The 21,130-nt window shown below is 45.1% G+C and overlaps 3 protein-coding genes across 3 annotated transcripts; all 3 read left to right on the top strand.

Annotated features, from left to right (window-relative positions):
* Nucleotides 1–1,336: 1,336 nt before the first annotated feature.
* Nucleotides 1,337–4,449, top strand: LOC132206450 (ferritin, heavy subunit-like). Its single transcript, XM_059640628.1, has 4 exons — nt 1,337–1,438; nt 2,790–2,936; nt 3,108–3,233; nt 4,303–4,449. The coding sequence occupies exons 1-4, from the start codon at nt 1,337–1,339 to the stop codon at nt 4,447–4,449; spliced, it is 522 nt and encodes a 173-aa protein (XP_059496611.1).
* Nucleotides 4,450–9,031: 4,582 nt separating this feature from the next.
* On the top strand, nt 9,032–13,793 carry LOC132206527 (ferritin, heavy subunit-like). Its single transcript, XM_059640717.1, has 3 exons — nt 9,032–9,185; nt 10,167–10,330; nt 13,725–13,793. Exons 1-3 carry the CDS (start codon nt 9,032–9,034, stop codon nt 13,791–13,793), a joined length of 387 nt encoding a protein of 128 aa, XP_059496700.1.
* Nucleotides 13,794–16,478: 2,685 nt separating this feature from the next.
* On the top strand, nt 16,479–18,606 carry LOC132206451 (ferritin, heavy subunit-like). Its single transcript, XM_059640629.1, has 4 exons — nt 16,479–16,580; nt 17,479–17,625; nt 18,088–18,213; nt 18,460–18,606. Exons 1-4 carry the CDS (start codon nt 16,479–16,481, stop codon nt 18,604–18,606), a joined length of 522 nt encoding a protein of 173 aa, XP_059496612.1.
* Nucleotides 18,607–21,130: the final 2,524 nt, after the last annotated feature.

The following is a 21,130-nucleotide window of genomic DNA, read 5'->3' as shown; positions in this document are numbered from 1 at the left end:
CACCTAGCCTGCTTGCTAAAGGCAACATAGCACGGCCAGTCCACCTGATGTGCACATCTTTAGACTGTGGGAAGAACCCAGAGCTTCTGAAGGGGACCCACACAGCCCCAGGGAGAATGCACAAACGGCCACTCGAAGATGGGATTGAACCCAGGTCTGCGGCGCTCCGGGGCAGTAGTACTAATCACCGAGCCACCAGAAAGGTTGTGCTACTCTGGTGGAAAGTGTAGGGTGAACCCCACCTGGAGAATAGTATTCAGTTCTGATATATCGGCCTTGGAGCAAGTGTTTTTGAAATGATTTCAGGGAGGAGAATGTCACTGGCAAGACCAAGCCCTGTCGCTCCTCTCTCACTGCCCTTGAATTAAAAGGTTTCTGACCATCTCAGAGGCAAGTTAGGAGTCAGTGATATTGCTGTGGGTCTGTAGTCATATACAGGCCGTGGAGTCCATTTCCTTCCCTGAAAGATATCAGTGAACCAGATTGATTTCTAAGGCAATCGATGATAGTTTTCTTCAGTTCATTCATGGGACGAGGGCATTGCTGGCTAAGGTCAGCACTTATTGCCCTCGTGGTGTTAATCCGAGCCTCTCTGTGACTAGCTCAGCAACAACACCATCGTCGCGCTACAGTGCGCATTCACCAGAACGATCCCAGGACTAACAGGCTTAAATTGTGAGGACAATTTGCAAAGAGTGTACTTGCATTCACTTGGGTAATGAAGATTTAGGGCTGACTACAATTGGAGTTTGGAAAATAACAATCGGGTTTGAGGAGCCAGAGGGAGAGAAATTATTTTAGCGTGACCAAGGAGTACAATGCCATCATTATGCTGTGGCCATCCAGGGCAGGTGCCAGGAATCATTTCCTCAGGAAAAGGATTCAGAACTCTGCAATCTTTTTCCCAGAAATATTGGGAACAAATAAACTGCTCAGATGTGAGACAGTTGGATGTTCGTTCGTTCATGGTGTGACAGGAACACAGGACCAATGTAGGAAGAGTGTAAGGAAGCAACAGACCAGGCTTGATACAATTAGGTGGCAGGACAGGGCAGAACATCCACCTCCTGTTCATCAGCGACAATCACTGAATGTTCCAAATATGCCTCAGTTCCAAAGCTCTGATTGGCTCTGGGGATCTCATTCCACCCCATGCCCTTCATTGGCTCCTGCATTCATGGAGATGCCTGATTGGCTATCAGGGATTGTCAATCATCATTGGTGATGTCATTCCCTGGTTGAGTGCAGGATGTTCCAGGAGGTTAAATACAAGAGCTTGTGGCTGAGAGGCTGAGTTCTGGAGTTGCCCTGGTGAAAGTGAGCAGGAATAGTGAAGATGGCTTCCCAAGTGTGTCAGAACTACCACAAGGACTGTGAGGCTGCTGTTAATAAACAGATCAACCTGGAGCTCTATTCCTCCTATGTTTACCTCTCCATGGTGAGCCTAGTGATTTTGAAGGTCATTTTTTTTTTCCTGCCTGTCATTCCACTCTGCCCCACTGAGGTTGTCTGGGCTGGGCAATATGTCAGTCATGTTGATGCCCCATGTGTTTCAGTTAACTTTTTAAAACTATATGTTAAGTCAACAAATTAGCTTTTGAATGTTTTGCCTCTTTCTTTCAAACTCATCCACTTGAGTGATTTAAGGATTCTTGGTTGCCTTGTTAACTGATTTGCTTTATATTCTGTAACATTGGTTTTATTCTGAAGTGGTTTATGTTGGAACTAAATCCAAGATTCCTTATGTTTTCCTGTGGATGACTTTCATAATGCATAAACCTGAACAAACTTTCTTAGAGATAATGAGATGCTGGAGATTCCAAGATAATAAAATGTGAGGCTGGATGAACACAGCAGGCCAAGCAGCATCTCAGGAGCACAAAAGCTGATGTTTCGGGCCTAGACCCTTCATCAAACTTTCTTAGAATTGATTTTTAAAGCTAATTGGGTGTTTCATTAGTGAAACCAACTGAGCCCTTTTCTACCTGTATCTAAATGAGCATATTCCTATTGTGTTGGCCTTCATGCTAGGTTCATCCATGATAGTCAGAGATAATGGGAACTGCAGATGCTGGAGAATCCAAGGTGATGAAGTGTGAAGCTGGACGAACACAGCAGGCCAAGCAGCATCTTGGGTGCTCCACAGCTGACATCTTGGGCCCTGATGAAGGGTCTAGGCCTGAAAGATCAGCTTTTGTGCTCCTGAGATTCTGCTTGGCCTGCTGTGTTCATCCAGCTTTGCACTTCATCATCCATGATGCTTATGTTACTGTATTATGTTACTGAAGTCAATGGATTTTTGTCTCAACTGGCATTCAGTGACGAAGGGCTTTTGGTGACAGGGTCTCTGACCTCACTTGGGTTGAGGATAAAATTCCTGTTTCTAGCATGGGGGTTGGGGTTGTGTTCCTTCTCATGAGATCTGGGAAGTAATGGCTACTGAGGTGTTTGGTGCAAGTTGCAATGCTAGCTCCCATGTCAATTCCCTCCCTTCTGAGGGGTTGTCTCCTTTCCCCTACACTCAAATGGCAGTCACAGTTGGAGAAGACAATGCAGGATCAAAATCCAAGCTTCTCACCAAAGGTCATCAAAAAAATGACCTTCACCTTGATAAATTATGATCTCTAGTTCTGAACTCTACTGCCTCAACCTGTTCTTCCCTTGTCTAGGCCATTTGTACACCACCTTTATTGAAGCTGAAAATAAGCCATACAGGCTCTGTGGCATTTCTCACCGCATGAGATCTGGAGGTTGCCTGATTCTGTTGCATTCTCCTCTTCTCCCCACAGTTCTCTTACTTTGACCGGGATGACGTTGCCCTGCATCACTTTGCTGAGTTCTTCAAGGAGCAGTCCCATGAAGAACGGGAACACGCTGAGAGACTGATGGCATTCCAGAATAAACGTGGAGGTCGAGTTCTCCTGCAGGACATCAAGGTTGGTGAAGCCGCCTACGTTACAGCTACCTGAACTAGACATGGATTTGATGCTTGAATTCAGCTGGTGTAATCCTATATGGCATACTAGTTCCTAGTTGCAGTCTCATCTCACTGCATTGCACTTCATTATTCACATGGGTGAAGCATCTCCTTTTTTGCTTCCCTCCAGAAGCCAGAGCAGGATGAGTGGGGCAATGGTCTGGAGGCAATGCAGAGAGCTCTGCAGATGGAGAAGGATGTGAACCACAGTCTGCTGGATCTGCACAAACTAGCCTCTGGCCACACGGACCCTCATGTGAGTTCTTTATTCCTGTTTCACCCAAGTGATGGAAGTTTTGTTAAAATGACTGTGTACTTCTATCTCCCCTACTTGGCTGTTCAGCCTTTACATCAATCTCTTTTACCTGAGAATGCTGCTTCACCTACCCTTCACTCTAAGTAGGCCACTCGGCCCATCAAGTTTCTTTAGCCATTCCGATCATGGTTGATCTGAATCCTCCTCATTCAAGGGGATAAGGCTGGAAAGTGAAGGATTTCTGAATTTAACGTTCTCAGCCTTTATGCTTGAATTACCTGACCCCCAACAACCCTCTGCAGCCAGGAATTCCATGGGTTCCCTCGAGCCTTCAGCTCTCACTCCATAGAAACCTGTCTTTTAGAGAGGTCTCCTTTCCATTCTGTGCTGAGTGCAGGCTTCACTGTTTCCCTTAAAACAAACCATCTGTCCCGAGGGTCACATGACAGCTAAGTTGACATCCTGAACGTTCCCTTTATCTGGACGGCGGCTAAATGATAGGTGACGGTCTTCTCTTTCATGTCCTACCCTAACACCATGGGGTCTCATCATGTCCGAGTGTACAGTCTCTCCAGACACTAGACCCTGTGTTAAAGTGAGTTTTCTTGCTGATAAGGAAAAATCTGGCTTGCTGAACTGTCAAGGGAATGTTTGCTTTGCTTTTAGCTTGGTTCTTTTCATGCTGACCCTGAACAAAACCAATTGGAAGCCCCATATGTCGAGCTGTTCAGACAGAAATGGAGAATGTGTGCTCCTCCTGCATTTTTGAAAATCACTGGGCTTGGGGCTGTGGCTTTAGGACATGAATGAATGAAAAATTGGCTTCAATCAATTCTTCCTCACCCCACCCCCTCCAAGAGCAAGTGGTTATTCCATGGATCTGAAGCTTAATTTGTGCAATTTAAAAATAGTGACTTGCCACTTAGTAAATTTCACTTCTCTTCAGCTAGAAGTGTTTGTATCACGACTTGCCTGAATCAATTGGGAGTGTTGGGGGAGGGGAAGGCACTTTCAATTCAAATTGTCGGTTCCCCTCCACACTAACCAGCTCTGCACCTGACTGTTCTAGCTGTGTGACTTCCTGGAGAGGCACTACCTGGATGAGCAAGTGAAGATGATCAAGAAGCTGGGAGATCACATCACCAACCTGAAGAGACTGGGAGCTCCTGACAATGGCATGGGAGAGTACCTGTTTGACAAGCTCACACTCAGCTGAATGGGGTTATGGAAGAAATTTATCCATTCCTGACCTAATTCTGATGACCACTTTGCCTTTTTCTGTCTGCCATTCCAAATGGAAATACAAGTCTTTGTGGAACTGGATTTTGGATCTTTGTTTTTTAAGCTAACTAAATTACCAACAGCTAACCAGGAAACTTGACTGAAAAAATCCACAATAGAAATTTCACTCACTTCGATATCTTCCTCCAAAGGTAGCATAAATTTTATGTACCTATGGAACATACATTTTTCATGGCAAATTTGTAAATGAGGTGTTTCCCCTTTCCTTTTTAGTGTTACATTAGCCTTCCAGGTGTGTACCACTTAGTGACATGACTTTCCTCTCTGGATGACTTTAGACACTAGGTGCTTCCTCTGTCCTCATTTGCCCTTCTTCCAACAGCAGCAAGGGTCAAGTGAACTCTTTCTAAGTTTGCAGACGGCAAGGGCTGCCCCAACCTCCCAGCTGCAGCTTGTGGATTTGTTCTGCTTTTTTGGGGACTGAGGTTTAGCAGATGAATAATAAAAGGAGGCAGAGTTGGATTCCAAGCTTTTCTGCCTTTCTTCTTCAACTCTGTACCCCACCACCTCTCCCCCTGCAACTACTACTTACTTCCTCCTACCCTTCCATGCCTCCCAATAGCTTTATATACACAGCAGCCAATCATTGTTTGGGTCACTTCTTTACCTCTTGTTTGTCTGAAGTGAAGCTCTCAGTAGGGGAATAGGGTACAGAAATTGCTGAGGAGAGGTCCTATTGCAAACTCTTACAGCTCCAACATTGTGAAGCTCTGCTTGAATAGAAGCCCAGCAACACATACAGCATGTATGTGGAAATGGCCGGTTAGGGGACTTGTATGGGGAGTGGATCTTTTAAATCTGTGTGAGAAATTGTTTTGAAATTGGAAATTAGTAGCTGCAATAAATTATGAACACTGAGAAGAGGCAAGAACTTCTAGATGCATTGTCCTTTTGCATCAGCTTTTCATTCAGTTTCCAAATGGGATAAGTGATGGAGTAGATGCCTGTCATTTCCATGAGTGATGTTGGGGAGTGGAAGACAGGAAGTAATGGAGATGAGTAGAAAATTGCATAATAGTTATATGGATGAATATGAATCTTTTTTGAGATCCATGCCAGATCTCCTCAAAAGGAAAATCACTTTTAGCTATCTAGCACAAGTATTTTGACGAGTTAGGCGAGAGGGCTGTTGTTCGTGTGGTCTACGTGGGCTTCCTAAAGACATATATAATACAGTGCCACACGTTAGATTTGTGAACTATGTTCAAGCCCCTGTAATCAATGGCAGCGCAGTGACAGGGATACGGAGTTGGCTGCGTTACTGGAAACATAAGTGATGCTAATGGATGCTCTTTGGACGAGGGGGATGGTTTGTCGTGGAGTTCCACGGGTTATGGGGAGGAGCCAGGCTTTACAAAAGTAAAGTAATGACTTATATCCTGGTATAAAGGTTGCAAGTTCAGAGTTTGTACATGATAAGAAACTTCGAGTGAGGACAATGGTGTAGAACCTCAAAAGGGCACAGACATATTGGTGGAATCGGCAAGCAAGTGGCAGATGAAGTTCAAAACAGAAAAAATGGTGGGAAAAGCATGTAGAGACAATACAAAATAAAAGGTGCATTTCTAAAGAGGATGCAGGAGTGAGTGAACTGCATGGTGTATTTGCATTACAGCATTTAAGGTGGAAGGACCATCTCCAACACATCCCTCACCTTCCTGGACTTTCTGTCTCCATCGCAGGCAACCACCTACAAACCGATGTCCATTTCGAGCCCACCAACTCCCACAGCTACCTGTGATACGCCTCCTCCAACCCACCTTCCTGCAAAAACTCCATGCCCTATTCCCAATTCCTTTGCCTCTCCCCCATCTGCTCCAAGAAGAGGCATTCCACTCCTGCACATCCCAGATGTCCTCGTTCTTACAGGACCGCCACTTCCCCCTTTGCAGTGGGCGAGAATGTCCTCAATCGTGTCTCCCGCATTTCCCACAACTCATCCCTCACACACTACCCTCGCAATAACTTCCCTAAGAGGATCCCCCTAGTCCTCACATACCACCCCACTAGCCTCTGGATATAATGCATCGTCCTCCGACACTTCTGCCATCTACAATCCATCTCCACCACCAAAGACATTTTTCTATCCCACCATTGTCTGCTTTCGGAGAGACCATTCTCTCCGCGATGTCCTTGTTCGCTCCACACTCCCATCCAAACCCACTACACCCAGCACTTTCTGCTCCAACCGCAGGAAGTGCTACACCTGCCCCCACACCTCCTCCCTCACCCCCATCCCAGGCCCCAAGATGACTTTCCACATCAAACAGATGTTCACCTGCACATCCGCCAATGTGGTACACTACATCTGCTGTACACGGCGTGGCTTCCTCTACATTGGGGAAACACAGCGGAGGCTTGGGGACCGCTTTGCAGAACACCGACGCTCAGTTTGCAGTAAACAACTGCACCTCCCAGTCGTGCACCATTTCAACTCTCCCCGCCGTTCCTGTGACAACATGTCCATCCTGGTCCTCCTGCAGTGCCATAATGATGCCACCCATAGGTTGCAGGACCAGCAACTCATATTCCACTTGGGAACTCTGCAGCCCAATGGTATCAATGTGGCTTTCACCAGCTTCAAAATCTCCGCTCCTCCCACTGCATCCCAAAACCAGCCCAGCTCATCCCAGCCTCCTTAACCTGTTCTTCCTCTCACCTCGACCCTCCTCCCACCTCAAGCCACACCTCCATTTCCTACCTACTAACCTCACCTGGCCCCTTTGACCTGTCCATCCTCCCCGGACTGACCTATCCCCTCCCTACCTCCCCACCCATACTCTCCTCTCCACCTACCTTCTCCTCCATCCATCTTCGGTCCGCCTACCCCTCTCCCTATTTATTTCAGAATTCTTTCCCCATCCCCCTTTGCTGATGAAGGGTCTAGGCCCAAAACGTCAGCTTTTGTGCTCCTGAGATGCTGCTTGACCTGCTGTGTTCATCCAGCTCCACACTTTGTTTTCTCGGATTCTCCAGCATCTGCAGTTCCCATTATCTCTGAGGACTGTTCAAGCGAATGGTTAATAAAGCTCGCAGTGCCCTGAGCTTTATTAGTAGGGGCAAGTGTACAAGAGCAAGGTGATTATGCTGAACCTGCTTAAGTTTGACTCCAACAGGAATACTGTGTCTCATTCTGCACATCACACTGAAGGAAAGAGTGTAGGTATAGGAGAGAGTGCAGAAGAGGCTGACTGGAATGGCTCCAGGAATGAGGAATTTCAGGTGTGAGGATATATTGGATAGGCTGGGACTTTTCTCTCTGGAAAGCAAACGGCTCAAATTCGGATCCAGAAAGAACAAACAGGGGCACGATGTTCCCATTTGTGAAAGGGTCAGGTGCAAGAAGGCACAGGTTTAAAATTGGCAAAAGAAGCTGAAGTGATCTGCGAAAATAAAAACCTTCCAACACAGCGCGTGGATAGGGTGTGAAATGTATAGTCCGAGAGTGTGTTGGAGGCAGGTTCAATTCACGCATTCAAAAGGGAATAGGACTGATATCTGAAAGGGAATAACATGGAGATTACAGGGACAGTGCAGGAGAATGGCAAGAGGTGAAACGCTCAGCGAGTTGGTGGTGGATACGATGGGCTGAATGGTCACCATCAGCACCGTAATAACCGTGTGGCAGTGGGCAGATATGAAAGCCGAATTAAAAAGGCCAGAACGTGCTCAGTTTCCCCCCAAGCCGGCTGGACAACAAAACAGCATGGGTTGTAATACAACAGCATAGAAGTGGCATCAGAGCACATTTGGAGCGCTGTGCTGAGCTCTGACAGGGTTATTTGAGGGACCTTAGCACAGATTCACCAGCATTTTCTCAGCCCCAAGCTGGTTACGTTATGAATACAGTTTACATCAACTAGCCTTGTCCTTGCAAGAGTGTGGAAGACTCGAGAATGAATATTATCCAGGTACTTTGGATTATTAATGGATCTAATCGTGCCGTTAGACAATGTACTGTTTCCTGTGGCGAAGTAATCCTGGAAAAGGGGGAATAATCTTCAGATCAAAGCTATGGTAATCAGTGATGATGCTTAATCTCAAACATTACAGTATCACTCCCAAAATTCTGCAAGCCCCTTGGACATTTCGAAACTGATTTGTTGAGCTGTGCTAGTTCGCAATATGATGCGATGCAGAACCCAGGCAAAGGTATTAAATGAAGACTCAGACTCGCACCGATCCAGTTGAATTAGGGGACAGGTTTGAGAGGCTAAGTGCTCTCGTTATCACAGAATAATAATCTCAACCTGACTGTTACCCAAATCTCTGATTGACTCTGGGTCTCAGCACATTGCCCCACTCTCCTCCTCCTCTGTTCATTGGTGACTGGGTTCTTGCAGATTCCTGATTGGCTGTCAGAGATTGTCAATCATTGTTAGTGATGTCATTCCCTGGTTGGTGCAGGATGGTCTCTGGAGTATAAATACAAGAGCTTGTGGGAGGGAGACTCAGTTCTAGAGTTGTCCAAGTGATTGTGAGCAGCAATAGTGAAGATGCCGTCCCAAGTGTGGCAGAACCATCACAAGGCCTGTGAGGATGTTGTTAACAAGCAGATCACCCTGGTGCTTTCTTTCCCCCATGTTTACCTCTCCATGGTGACAGTGGTGTTCTCTGGATTTATTTCAGATTTCAAGCTGTGGCCTCAATGTATTGTGGGTGTAGGGTCTCTCTGCATCATTCAATTCATATTTTAGAATCTTCTGTGGCCTTTCCCTGACCTTGAGAAGTGAATAATCTTTTAATGGTTTGATCCTGATGTATGACCTGGGATGTCTGTCTCTGTGTGTGTGTGTGTGTGTGTGTGTGTGTGTTTTCTGTACAATGTAATTGGACTTATTCTATTGAATAGTGTTAATCTGTTGAGAGATAATATGTCTGACCTCTAGAGCGTATGCGACCCTGGACCTCCATCCCAGAGGGAGGAACACTATCACAATCCTGAGTTCTATTTGCTGTCAATACTTCACTAATCAACTTTGCTAGTTCACTCCAGAGCTGAGAATCCTGTTCTGTGTTGGAAGGTTTCCTTGCTGAAGCTGAGCCATTTTCCCTACCCATATGGCCTTTTGGAATGTTGAGGTTTTATTTTAATACTTAATATTTTGTGTCAAGTATGAAATATTCAAGACCCAACTTGTAGGAAGATGATCCCTCCCTTCCCTCCTGCTTCACAAGGCAAGAAACTACACCTCAATCTATTCTGGTGTTGTTTTTGTTGTGATTTACAAGGGAGGCTTTCCCTTCCAGAACCTGCAGGCCTGACTGAAGAAGCATTTCAAGTAGAGAAGAATCTTTAACAACAAACCCCAATGGGTTTCCCTGTTTACAATCCTTTCACTTTTGACTGGGAAGATGTTGTCCTGTGTCACTTTGAGTTCTCATGGCACTGTTCCTCGAAGGAATGGGAACAGCTGAGAAACTGATGGCATTCCAGAATGTGGGTGCATGCTCCTCTTGTAGGACATCAAGATTGGGTTTAATGAAATGTCATTTTGTCCTGAAGAAGGCTTTTTAAGCCCTGAATATTATAGCATTTTAATGCTTTGGATATAATCTCTTAGCTGTTGTACACTCTCCTAATGAGATGGAGGTCTTGTTGCTTTTTTCACTGGTTTCTTGCATTTTAAGTGATGTGTCTTGTCTCTTACCATCCACCCCCACGCTGCCGCTTCAGAAGACTGACCATGGTCAATGATCTGGAGGCAAGGCAGGGAGCTCTGCAGAAGGAGAAGGATGTGAACCAGAGTTTGCTGGATCTGCACAATCTCTCCTCTGGCCACACAGACCCTCATGTGAGTTCCTCACTTTCTCTCCAATAAGCTTCCTTGCCTTTCACTGCTAAATTCAGCATGTAGGGCTGATGGCCTTTCGAACAACAAACTACCAGGATGACGATCAAATTCCAGGAAAGATGAATGTTTCCAACCTGAAAGTGATCTGTTTGTGTACTCTTGTGGGGAGGGGGAATACAATTGTCTCATAACTGCCTCCTGCAGACTGTTAAATCTACAACAGTCCAAACGCATCACCAGAGTGCCCCTCTCCCTCAACATGGTATTGATTTGTTAAATCTGAATTGAGGGTCACTTCCAAATGTCTTCAATGGATTCCACTAACTTGTCTTGTCTTCCAGCTGTGACTTCCTGGAGAGGCACTACTTGGATGAGCAAGTGAAGATGATCAAGAAGCTGGGAGATAACATCACCAACCTGAAGAGACTGGGAGCCCCTCAGAAGGGCAAAGGAGAGTATCTGTTTGACAGGCTCAGCCTGAGCTGAATGAGGATTCAACAACTCCATTTGTTGTACACTGGTGTTCTAGTGAATGACTTTTTTTTTGCACACTCTGCACAAAATGAAAACATTGCCCATGTATCTGACTACACTTATTTGGCTGCTTATTACCTGATTATTAAATCGCTTTGGCTTTTTGCTCTCTGCATTGAATCAATGCTTGCCCTGGCAATTTTTGTTCAGTTTCTGAATCCAAAGTCAAAAGATTTTTTTAAATGAGTAATTGGTGTGGAAATCAAACTGTTAAGCTTTTGGCTTTTAAGCAGTGCTCACGGTGACAGTTCTGTAAGAGCAGTCTCCAGTCAATAGCTTCACCAAAATTGCTCCATTCTAACTGTTAGCCACTTAACTGGTGCCCTGTCCCTAGCAATGCTCCAACTTTCCTAAAAGCTGGGATCAAACACAATACAAACGGCTAGAGTCAGGGGGGTAGGTGGCACTCTGCACGTGTTGATACACCAATTAATGGTTGAGTCTGGTGACTCCTCAACTGAAGTCTATCCACAGGTGCTGCCAGACCTCAGTTTTGCTAGTAACCTTCATTTAACTTGGTTAGCAGAATCCAAGCATTAAAAAAATACTTTGTTAATAAAAAAGGAACAGCAATAGCATCTGGCACGTGCATTGCATTTTTTTGGCATGCTTCTTTGAACAAGCAAGACACCACTGTTCTAGTTTCCCAAGCTAAGGAATTGGATTTTCTAACAAGTCTCCACTGTAGGAGACTGAGTGAGGAATCTGCTCTCTCCTGTAACAGTGTCTCCTATCCTCAATGCCCACCTTGTAGCTTGTGGGACAAATGTGGCATAGTTCCTGTTCTGGCTCCAGCAATCAACTGCTGGGGACAGCTGGTGCAATTAAAGCTACATTTGCAGACATGGAGATCCAATAGACTCTGGTTCACCTTCTTCTCTCTCTGCAGAGTTCCCTGCATTGCATCCAGGCTTCGGGCAGGGGGTGGAGGGAGGGGGGAAGAGAGGAGATCGAAAGGACGGGGAAAGAGTGGAAGAGAAAAGAGACACCACTTAATTTGCTGAAAGGCCAACTCTCAGCAGTCCTACGTTTTTCTAACCCTTTCAGGGAAGGAAAGCAGTTGGCTGACAGCTGACTCACCACCCACACAGCAATGTAGCTGGCTATTTACTGTCAATCTATGAGTAAGGAAGAGGTACGGGATAATGCCAGTGTAGCAGCAGAAGAGGGACTGTTCCACATAACTGACAGAAGCAGGCATAGCCCCTCTTACTATGGACACCCGAGTACCTCTCCGCTGGTATCCCTGCCACTCCCTCATCCACTCTGTACTCGCCATTAACCCCAGCCCGGTTCCCTACAACTGTAGGAACAGCTACACCTAACCGCCTCCCACGTGTCTCCATTCAAAACAAAAGAAAAACAAACAAACCTTCGACATCAGACAGGGATAACCTGCACATGTTTCAAGTTGGTCTGTTGTATCGGCTGCACCCAATGTGGCCTCCGCTACATGAGGGAGACAGTTTTTCTAGAGCATCTGTGTTCAATGTGCAACAAAAAACAACGTTTTCCAATCGCAAAATGTTTTAACTTCCCTCCCGCTCCCATTCCTGGATGACCTGTCCATTTTGGGCATCCTCCAGTATCACACCAATGTCATCCTCAAACTGGAAGAGAAGCACCTCATATTCTGCCTTGGGAGCTTACAGCCCACGACACTAAATGTGGACCTTATTAACTTCAAAATCTCCTCACCCCATGACCAATCCCCTCTCTCCCTCTCATCCCCACCTCTTTGACCTGTCCATCTTCTCTCCCACCTATCTGCATCCCCCCCACCTCACTGGCCATTCCTGACTACCCCCTATCTGCACTCACCCATCACCATCCCATCTACCTTCCCAGTCCCACCCCTCCTCTTTATTTCTGAGCTTCCCCCCCCCTCCCAATTTCGGTAGAAGGGTCTCAACCCGAAACAACAGCTTTCCTGCTCCTCTGATGCTGCCTGGCCTGCTATGTTCCTCCAGCTCCGCACTTTGTTGCCTCTACCGGAACCCTTTGCCCTCCACCTTTGAGCCATTTCTGTATCCAAATGGATAATTCTCCATGGATTCCATGTGATCTCACTTTGCTAAACAGCTTACTATGAGCAACATTGTAAAACGCTTCGTTGCAGTCCATGCAGATCACGCCCACCACTCTGCCCTCATCATTGCTCTTCATCACTTCTTCAAAATACTCAATGAAGCTCATGAGGCAAAACTCAATCTACAGTCATACCATCTGAATCCTGGAATTCTGTCCAAAATGGCATTATGGATCTCCCTACACCAAATGGACAACAGCAATTCAAGAAGACAATAATAATTAGGGAAATGCAATAAATGCTGGGCCAGCCAACAAAACGTTCACCCCATGAGGTAATAAAAGAGAAAGCAAGATGTCATTACTTTCCCCAAGGAGAGAAACTGGGGCCTTAGCTTTTCCTTGGATTATAAATGTTACAGATGAAGAAATGGACAGCCACAATTCAAATATTTGCTGATGGCATTACATCAAGTGGCACTTTATCATGACAGTAGAATGTTTCAAACTTCCATGGAGTGGGGAAGAATGGCTGATACAGTTCAATAAGGGGAAGTGTGAAGTTATCCACTCCTGACCAAGAAAGATGAGTCAGAGTGTTTTAGAAATGGGGACATCTTCTGCTGGGTTGTCAAAACTAATGATCAAAATGAAACTGAGACAAGTGGACAGAAATGTATTGAAACTAGAGACGAGATATAAAAACACTGAACAAAGAAATTAATTCAATGTCAGTCCTGATCTCTAAGGGATTTGCACACCTCTGGGTGGAGGTTTTTTATGAAATTGTCAAGTTCTGGTTCAACCATCTCTGGGATATCATTTTTGGCAGGTTGGGCCTAAAGATGGTGCAGCAGAGAATTTCCAGAATCAACTCAGAGATAAAGAGCTGGTTAAATGATGATGGCAGCTTGCCCGAGTCCCTCAGTATGGAAGGTTAAGAGCCGGCGGTATTTGGAAGTTTTAAGAGCATTAGTGGATTTGACAGGGTAGATTGAGAGGAATTGTTTCGTCTCAATGGGTCATCTAGGGCTGAGCGTATGGATTGGAAATAGAATCTTCAAATTAAAGCTAAACTGTCCAGGATAATGTCAGAAACAGCCTCTTCACAGAAGGGACAGACAGTAGACAATAGACAATAGGTGCTGGAGTAGGCCATTCGGCCCTTCGAGCCAGCACCACCATTCATTATGATCATGGCTGATCATCCACAATCAGTATCCTGTTCCAGCCTTATCCCCATAACCCTTGATCCCACTACCTTTAAGAGTTCTATCTATCTCTTTCTAGTAAGTATCCAGAGACTTGGCCTCCACTGCCTTCTGGGGAAGAGCATTCCATATATCCACCACTCTCTGGGTGAAGACGTTTTTCCTCAACTCTGCTCTAAATGGCCTTCCCCTGATGTTTAAACTGTGTCCTCTAGTTCTGGACTCACCCATCAGCAGAAACATGCTTCCTGCCTCCAGAGTGTCCAATCCCTTAATAATCTTATACGCCTCAATCAGATTCCTTCTCATCCTTCTAAACTCAAGTGTATACAAGCCCAGTCGCTCCAATCTTTTAACATATGATAGTCCCGCCATTCTGGGAATTGCCCTTGTGAACCTACGCTGCACTCCCTCAATAGCAAGAACATCCTTCCTCAAATTTGGAGACCAAAACTGCACACAATACTCCAGGTGCGGTCTCACCAGGGCCCTGTACAGCTGCAAAAAGACCTCTTTGCTCCTATACTCAATTCCTCTTGTTATGAAGGCAAGCATGCCATTAGCTTTCTTCACTGCCTGCTGTACCTGCATGCTTGCTTTCATTGACTGATGTACAAGAACACCTAGATCTCGTTGTACTTGCCCTTTACCTAACTTGACTCCATTGAGATAGTAATCTGCCTTCCTGTTCCTGCCACCAAAGTGTATAACCACACATTTATCCACATTAAACTGCGTCTGCTATGCATCCGTCCACTCACCTCGTCTGTTCAAGTCACCCTGTGTTCTCATAACATCCTCCTCACATTACACACTGCCACCCAACTTTGTGTCATCAGCAAATTTGCTAATACTACTTTTAATGTCTTCGTCTATATCATTCATATATATCGTAAACAGCTGCGGTCCCAGCACCGAACCTTGTGGTACCCCACTGGTCACTGCCTGCCATTCCGAAGGGGACCCGTTTATCACTACTCTTTGCATCATATAGTGGACACACAAACACAGGCGGGGCGGGGGGGCGGGGGGGGTCAGTTGAAGACTTCAGAATTAGGATCATTTGATTTTTATTGGGTAAGATTTGATGTTGGCAATCACTTTATAATTTCAACACAAAAAAATGCAAGAAATGCATTTTGGTCGAAGAAACATGGAGACATGAAGAGATAATACAGGTTCAATGGAACAACGTCAAGGTGAGTACAGGAACAGAGAGCCCTCAGGATTTAAAACTACAATTCCCTGAAGGTGGCCAGGCAAGATGAAACAGTCATGAAGAAGGCTTATAGGAACCTTGTGTTTTTAAGGAGAGCCCGAGAGTATAAAAGCAAAGAAGTAATGCTTCACCACTACACACCATTGGTCAGACCACATTAGAGTATTGTGTTCAATTCTGGGCACTGTTTGTAAGGGAGGGCATTAAAGCCCTGGACACTGTGCAAAGGAGATTTGCTGGAATGATACCAGGAAAGATTTTAAAAATTGGCCTTATCTCCTTGGAGCAGAGAAGATTAAAAGATGACCTGATTGAAATGTTCAAAATTATGAACCATTTTGATACAGCCTTTCCAGCCTGCTCTGGCATCCCACATGATCATGGGTAATCCCTTAACTCAGTACCATCTTCACACTCTCTCTCCATACCCTTTGATCCCCATAGCCCTATCAGCTACATCTAACTCTTCAAAACCTTCAGTCTTTTGGCCTCAAATGTTTCCTGTCCCAGACAATACAACAGACTCCCCACTGTCTGGCTGAAGATATTTCTCCTCATCTCAATCCCAAACAGTCTACTCTATATCCTTAGACAGTGACCCTTGGTTCTGGGCGCATTGGTCATCAGAAACATCTTTTCTGTCTTTGTCCTGTTTGTTTCTGTTACAAATTTCTAGGAACTACCACCAATCTCCGACCTTTCTCTCCAATATCCCAGCAGAAACTGATTCTCCTTCATTGAGCACCTCTCGCAGTTCGTCACAACAAGCTTAGTTTAAAAAGAAAAGCTTTCCAAATCCAAATCTAGTTTTTTGTTCAAACTAACCATGACCCGATAGAGAGTTCCAGCAGATTGGAGATTCCAAATGACCGACTGCTGATCCAATCACAGAATAACCATCCAGACTTGACAACAATCTGCACCTCTGATCAGCTCTGCCTCATACACCCACACCCTCTCTCTAATTGGTGGGAGGGCAGAGGCGGGGCGAAATTCATGGGAGATTCCGAATTGGCTTTCAGGGAATGTCAGTCATCATTGGTGATGTCATTCCCTCGTTGAGCGTAGAATGTCCCAGGAGTATAAATACCAGAGATTGTGGTACAAAGGCTTAGTGCTAGAGTTGTCTAGGTGATAGTGAGCAGGAATAGTGAAGATGGCTTCCCAAGTGTGTCAGAACTACCACAAGGACTGTGAGGATGCTGTTAACAAGCAGATCAACCTGGAGCTCTATTCCTCCTATGTTTACCTCTCCATGGTGAGGCTTGATTACTTGAAATTTTAAGGCTGTGATTATAATTGTACTGAGGCTTTGGTGTTTTCTGGTTCAATGAACTACCTGCAGAATGTATCTGGAGTCTCCTGCTTCCCTGACTGAATCTAGCTAACACACTTAATACTGGAACACTTAAATGTAGGTGTTGCTTAAATTGAATCTCCCTGTTGAGTGCCCTCCCCTCATTGTCCTTCTGGACAGTTTATGGTCTTAGCTACAGAGGGGTAAGCTGGCTTTGCTGCTAACTTTAACTTTATTTTGTTGGCTGAAGAATGTATAAAAATCACTCTCCATGTGGAAACTTTCTCCTATCTACTTCTGCATTGTAAAAAGTAGCCCAATTAATCAGGTGCTCACTCTCTCTTTGAGGAGTGAAAGACTATTAGCTATTGAATGTGAGGATTGCTAAGTGTTGCAATTAGATTTTCTTAATCTGCATGCCAAGTGTGACATTCTACTTGGGCATCCATGCAGAAGAGACTCTAAATTGGAATTGTTCAGTTGGGTGATGTAGGTAATGAGGTAGCTGACAGACTTCTGGCTCTGTTAGTCAGCAAGGCAACATCCTGCCTCAGTTGGTCAAATCTTGACCAGCTCCCAGCGCTGAGCAATAGGGATGCCTGGCTGTGACTAACTGACTTCATAGGGCACTGTCAGGCCAGTGGTTGCAGTTGGCTTTACTTCCCTTATGGAGGGGGAAACCTAATGCCTGCTATCTGGGCCATAATCCATGGGGATGATTTTCTGCTTTTGTCCTGCAAACATTCCTCTATTTCTCCTACCTAACTTAGATGATTCATGATGGTGACTGGGTTACTTTCTGATCTGAAGGTCTCTTGGGTGACTGAGAAACATTTCCACTTTGCTTTTCTTTCCACAGTTCTTGTCCTTTGACCAGGATGATGTTGCTCTGCATCACTTTGCTGAGTTCTTCAAGGAGCAGTCCCATGAGGAGCGGGAACATGCTGAGAAACTGATGGTATTCCAGAATAAACGTGGAGGCCGAGTCCTCCTGCAGGACATCAAGGTTGGATTCTATTTATTGTGAAGTAAATGACATTTTCTGCAGCTTCCTAATTGTACAATGACCTTGCTGTTCTCAACTCTCCAGTATATGTTGAGATGAGTGAAGTGTCTTGATAGAAAATCTCAGCTTGGAGTGAGTTGGTTTTGTGAAAACCCTTCCTTCTAAAGATCATCAAATCTGAATGCTCAGAATGAAAGGGCTTTCAAACTGAAATGTCAGTTGGAATTATGATACGCTGTTGTAGAGCCATCTGAATAAAATGACTTCATACTACAATTCAAGGTCTGATCCTTCAGTCTACAATGATGGATCAAATGTCTGATAATGGTCTCCATGATCTTCTGTGAATTATTTTTAATCCTTGGTTTGGATTTGGCACAGATTACCACATGTCTTCATTTTCTTGCCTTTGTATGAGTCTTGGACCTTCTAACCTCACTAATGACTGTCTTCTCCCTCCAGAAGCCAGAGCAGGATGAGTGGGGCAGTGGCCTGGAGGCAATGCAGAGAGCTCTGCAGATGGAGAAGGATGTGAACCAGAGTCTGCTGGATCTGCACAAACTCGCCTCTGGCCACACGGACCCTCATGTGAGTTTTTCAGGCTGAAGCACTTCTGTTTTGGGTTAAATTGGAAGGATTATCTGAGCCGAATCGAATGGTGTCCACTTTGAATAGCCCTGTTCATGTCTCCATTCCATGGTGCCATAAACAGTGTATCTATGATGCTGTTGTACACTTCCTGTGATTTAGTGAATTTGCATCTGTCTCCTCTGGACTAGAGGATGGCTGAGCTTTGAAATGCGAAGGAAAATGCTTAACATTTTTTTCTTCCAGCTGTGTGACTTCCTGGAGAGGCACTACTTGGATGAGCAAGTGAAGATGATCAAGAAGCTGGGAGATCACATCACCAACCTGAAGAGACTGGGAGCCCCTGCCAATGGCATGGGAGAGTACCTGTTTGACAGGCTCACACTCAGCTGAGTGGCAGTTTGGAATTGCTTCACTATTGTACATGAAAGCAGAATTATTTGTATCGGTTTCTCTATTGCTGCATGTGGAAATAAAATATTCACTCAACTACGTTCTCCTGTGTAACTAATTCCTAGACTGATCATCAAACATTTACCTTCCCCCCCCCCCCCCCGCCCCGTGATGTGGCTACAGTGAAGTACAAGGCAGGGGTCTGAATGTAGGCCATCAGCTTCCTTGACTCCTGTCTGCCATTTAATACAATCCTGCAGGTCTTCCTTCCACACCACTAGTGCATCTGCCTTTTTCTCAGCTCCTGAAAACCTGACTGCACATCTGTCTCTTCCTTTAATTGGTTCAGCTTTCTTTTCATTCAGTAGCCACTGCATTCCAGCCTAACGAATGCTAGTGCATGACCTGTGCCGGAGGTTAAACCTCTCCTTTGCCATAAACTGGCTAGGGTATCCCTTAACTTGAGCCACAAGGCTCTAACTGGACAATCTGCTTGCATGTCTTGCTCAACAATCAGAGCTACGCACATCCTTCTGAAACCTTAGCAAGTAAGAGTTTAAATGAGGGAGATGAAAGAGTGCCTTTATTTTTCATTTTAAAAAAATTCCAGCTTACTCTCAGGAGAGTTTGGATTACGTTATTCTTAGGGGCACAGTGTGCGATACTCTTGCCGCTGTATCAGCCTCCACACTCTGATCCTTTGGTAATAAAAGCAAAGGGAAATGCTTAATATCTCAATCGGAGCTTTGCTCAATTCATGCCTGAGGGGACCCAGGTTTCTCTTGTACTGGGTTTCTCTTGTAGAATACAAGCTGCTTCCTTTTACTGGCCTAACTCCATATCCTCACTCTATCGGTCAAGGACATGAGTCGATAAGGTGGGCTTTCTCCGACAACAGCTTTGTGGTCATCGTTAGACTAGTTCCAAAGTAGCTGAAATGAATGCAAAGTTGCAGTATAATTCATAGGTGACTTTCTGCATTCACCATTTAATGATAATGTCATTCGCTTGTGACTACAGTCTTTGTTCGGATCTGTCGGGCATTTCCAAGCGTTGCAAGTGGGACTGAAGATTTGTGGATGTTGACAACCTGGAGACAAAACAGATTATAGGAGAAACTCAGCTAGTCCGCTAGCATCCAATGAGAGAGAGAGAGACACCGAGTAAGCATTTCAAGTACGGTGACGCTTCAGAACACAGTTGAATGTTTCCTCTGCTCTTGATCCCCATCTGTCTCTGTCAGCTGCAATGTTAAGTAGTAACAGATCAGGAAGGACCTTGTTACCGCATTCAGGGTCTGGGACAAATCTGCTTCAGGCTCACTCTGCAAGGGCGTGGGGGACAGTGTGTAAGTCAGGTGTTTACATATAAGATTGGCATCAACCCACCAGGATTGCCAAAAGTTCTAATCATTTCGCAGACACTAACTGTGAAACATCTTTGGCCAGGGCGACATCTGATTCCTTGCTGCTGGCAACTTTACTCGTCAAGCCCTAAGCTTCATTAATCTCCAGTCAATGCAGAAATGCATGTGTTACTTAGTCAAAATACTTATCATCCCAAACAGCAAACTGATACACACTGACTGTGGACTCTCCGAAACAGGTCGGTATCTGACTGTCGATCGGCAATTTGTGTGTAACCTGGTGTCATGGATGGGCTATTACATTTCTTCACCAAGACAGTGGGAGAGCCTGTGGAATCTGCAACCACGGTACACAGTTGAGACCAAAGCATTGATTTCAAATTGTTGGATCTAGTGCTTGGGGCTAAAGGGATCGAACGATATGGAGGGAAAGCAGGAACACACTGTTGGGTTTGCTGGGATCAGCCATGATCATATAGAATGGTGGAGCAGGCTCAAACGGCTGAATGGCCTCCGCCTGCCCTTGTGTTCTAGGTTTCGATGTTTCTGTCTCTTCCCCACAGGGTCCTCTGACGTCCATATATTTCCATGTGACATTGACAAAAGAATAGAGATCTCTCTCACGCTTCCTGATGGCATTCTATTAGTTGGCACGATAGTACCATAAACAGGCAGAATATTATCAACAACATCAATAACATGTGAGGAAAAGCAAACTTGCACCAAGATAAATGAGAGTTTTTTCAAAGCAACAGAGCTAGGAACTGAAGAAAAGCACAGAGTTAGGAAACCATGTGTAGAAATGACTTAAAAACTCACAGTCTGCAGCAAAATTGAACTGAAAAGGCTCACAGCAGTTTAGTCATCATCTCGATGGAGGGAGAGGACTAGAATGTACAGGCTATGTCAATATTGTATGCAGTACAGAATATACTATATGTGGAGTATATTACTCTGATTTTGGCCCTGGAGTGAGTTTTGTTTCAGTCATTTCATAGAATATGGCTGTTGCTAATGATGCCAACCACTGATATCCATTCATAATTGCTGTTAGGCCGAGTGGCCTGACCCCATTCCAGAAGCAAGATAAAAGTCAACACATTGCTTTTGGCCCCCAGTCACCTTCAGGCTTCCTTCAGCTCCTGGGACCAATCACAG

The sequence above is a fragment of the Stegostoma tigrinum genome, chromosome 38 (assembly GCF_030684315.1).
Source record: "Stegostoma tigrinum isolate sSteTig4 chromosome 38, sSteTig4.hap1, whole genome shotgun sequence".
Lineage (NCBI taxonomy): Eukaryota > Metazoa > Chordata > Chondrichthyes > Orectolobiformes > Stegostomatidae > Stegostoma > Stegostoma tigrinum.
The sequence above is the reverse complement of the archived record's forward strand: the minus strand, read 5'-3'. Positions and strand labels throughout refer to the sequence as shown.

What these genes read in the sequence shown, in the direction of transcription:
- LOC132206527 (XM_059640717.1), top strand. Translation starts at nt 9,032, where the DNA reads ATGCCGTCCCAAGTGTGGCAGAACCATCACAAGGCCTGTGAGGATGTT. An exon ending in TTTCAAGCTGTGGCCTCAAT is followed by an intron (nt 9,186 to 10,166) that starts GTATTGTGGGTG and finishes TTGCATTTTAAG; the next exon opens with TGATGTGTCTTGTCTCTTAC. An exon ending in CTGGCCACACAGACCCTCAT is followed by an intron (nt 10,331 to 13,724) that starts GTGAGTTCCTCA and finishes CATTTTTGGCAG; the next exon opens with GTTGGGCCTAAAGATGGTGC.
- LOC132206451 (XM_059640629.1), top strand. Translation starts at nt 16,479, where the DNA reads ATGGCTTCCCAAGTGTGTCAGAACTACCACAAGGACTGTGAGGATGCT. An exon ending in TCCTCCTGCAGGACATCAAG is followed by an intron (nt 17,626 to 18,087) that starts GTTGGATTCTAT and finishes TTCTCCCTCCAG; the next exon opens with AAGCCAGAGCAGGATGAGTG. An exon ending in CTGGCCACACGGACCCTCAT is followed by an intron (nt 18,214 to 18,459) that starts GTGAGTTTTTCA and finishes TTTTTCTTCCAG; the next exon opens with CTGTGTGACTTCCTGGAGAG.
- LOC132206450 (XM_059640628.1), top strand. Translation starts at nt 1,337, where the DNA reads ATGGCTTCCCAAGTGTGTCAGAACTACCACAAGGACTGTGAGGCTGCT. An exon ending in TTCTCCTGCAGGACATCAAG is followed by an intron (nt 2,937 to 3,107) that starts GTTGGTGAAGCC and finishes GCTTCCCTCCAG; the next exon opens with AAGCCAGAGCAGGATGAGTG. An exon ending in CTGGCCACACGGACCCTCAT is followed by an intron (nt 3,234 to 4,302) that starts GTGAGTTCTTTA and finishes TGACTGTTCTAG; the next exon opens with CTGTGTGACTTCCTGGAGAG.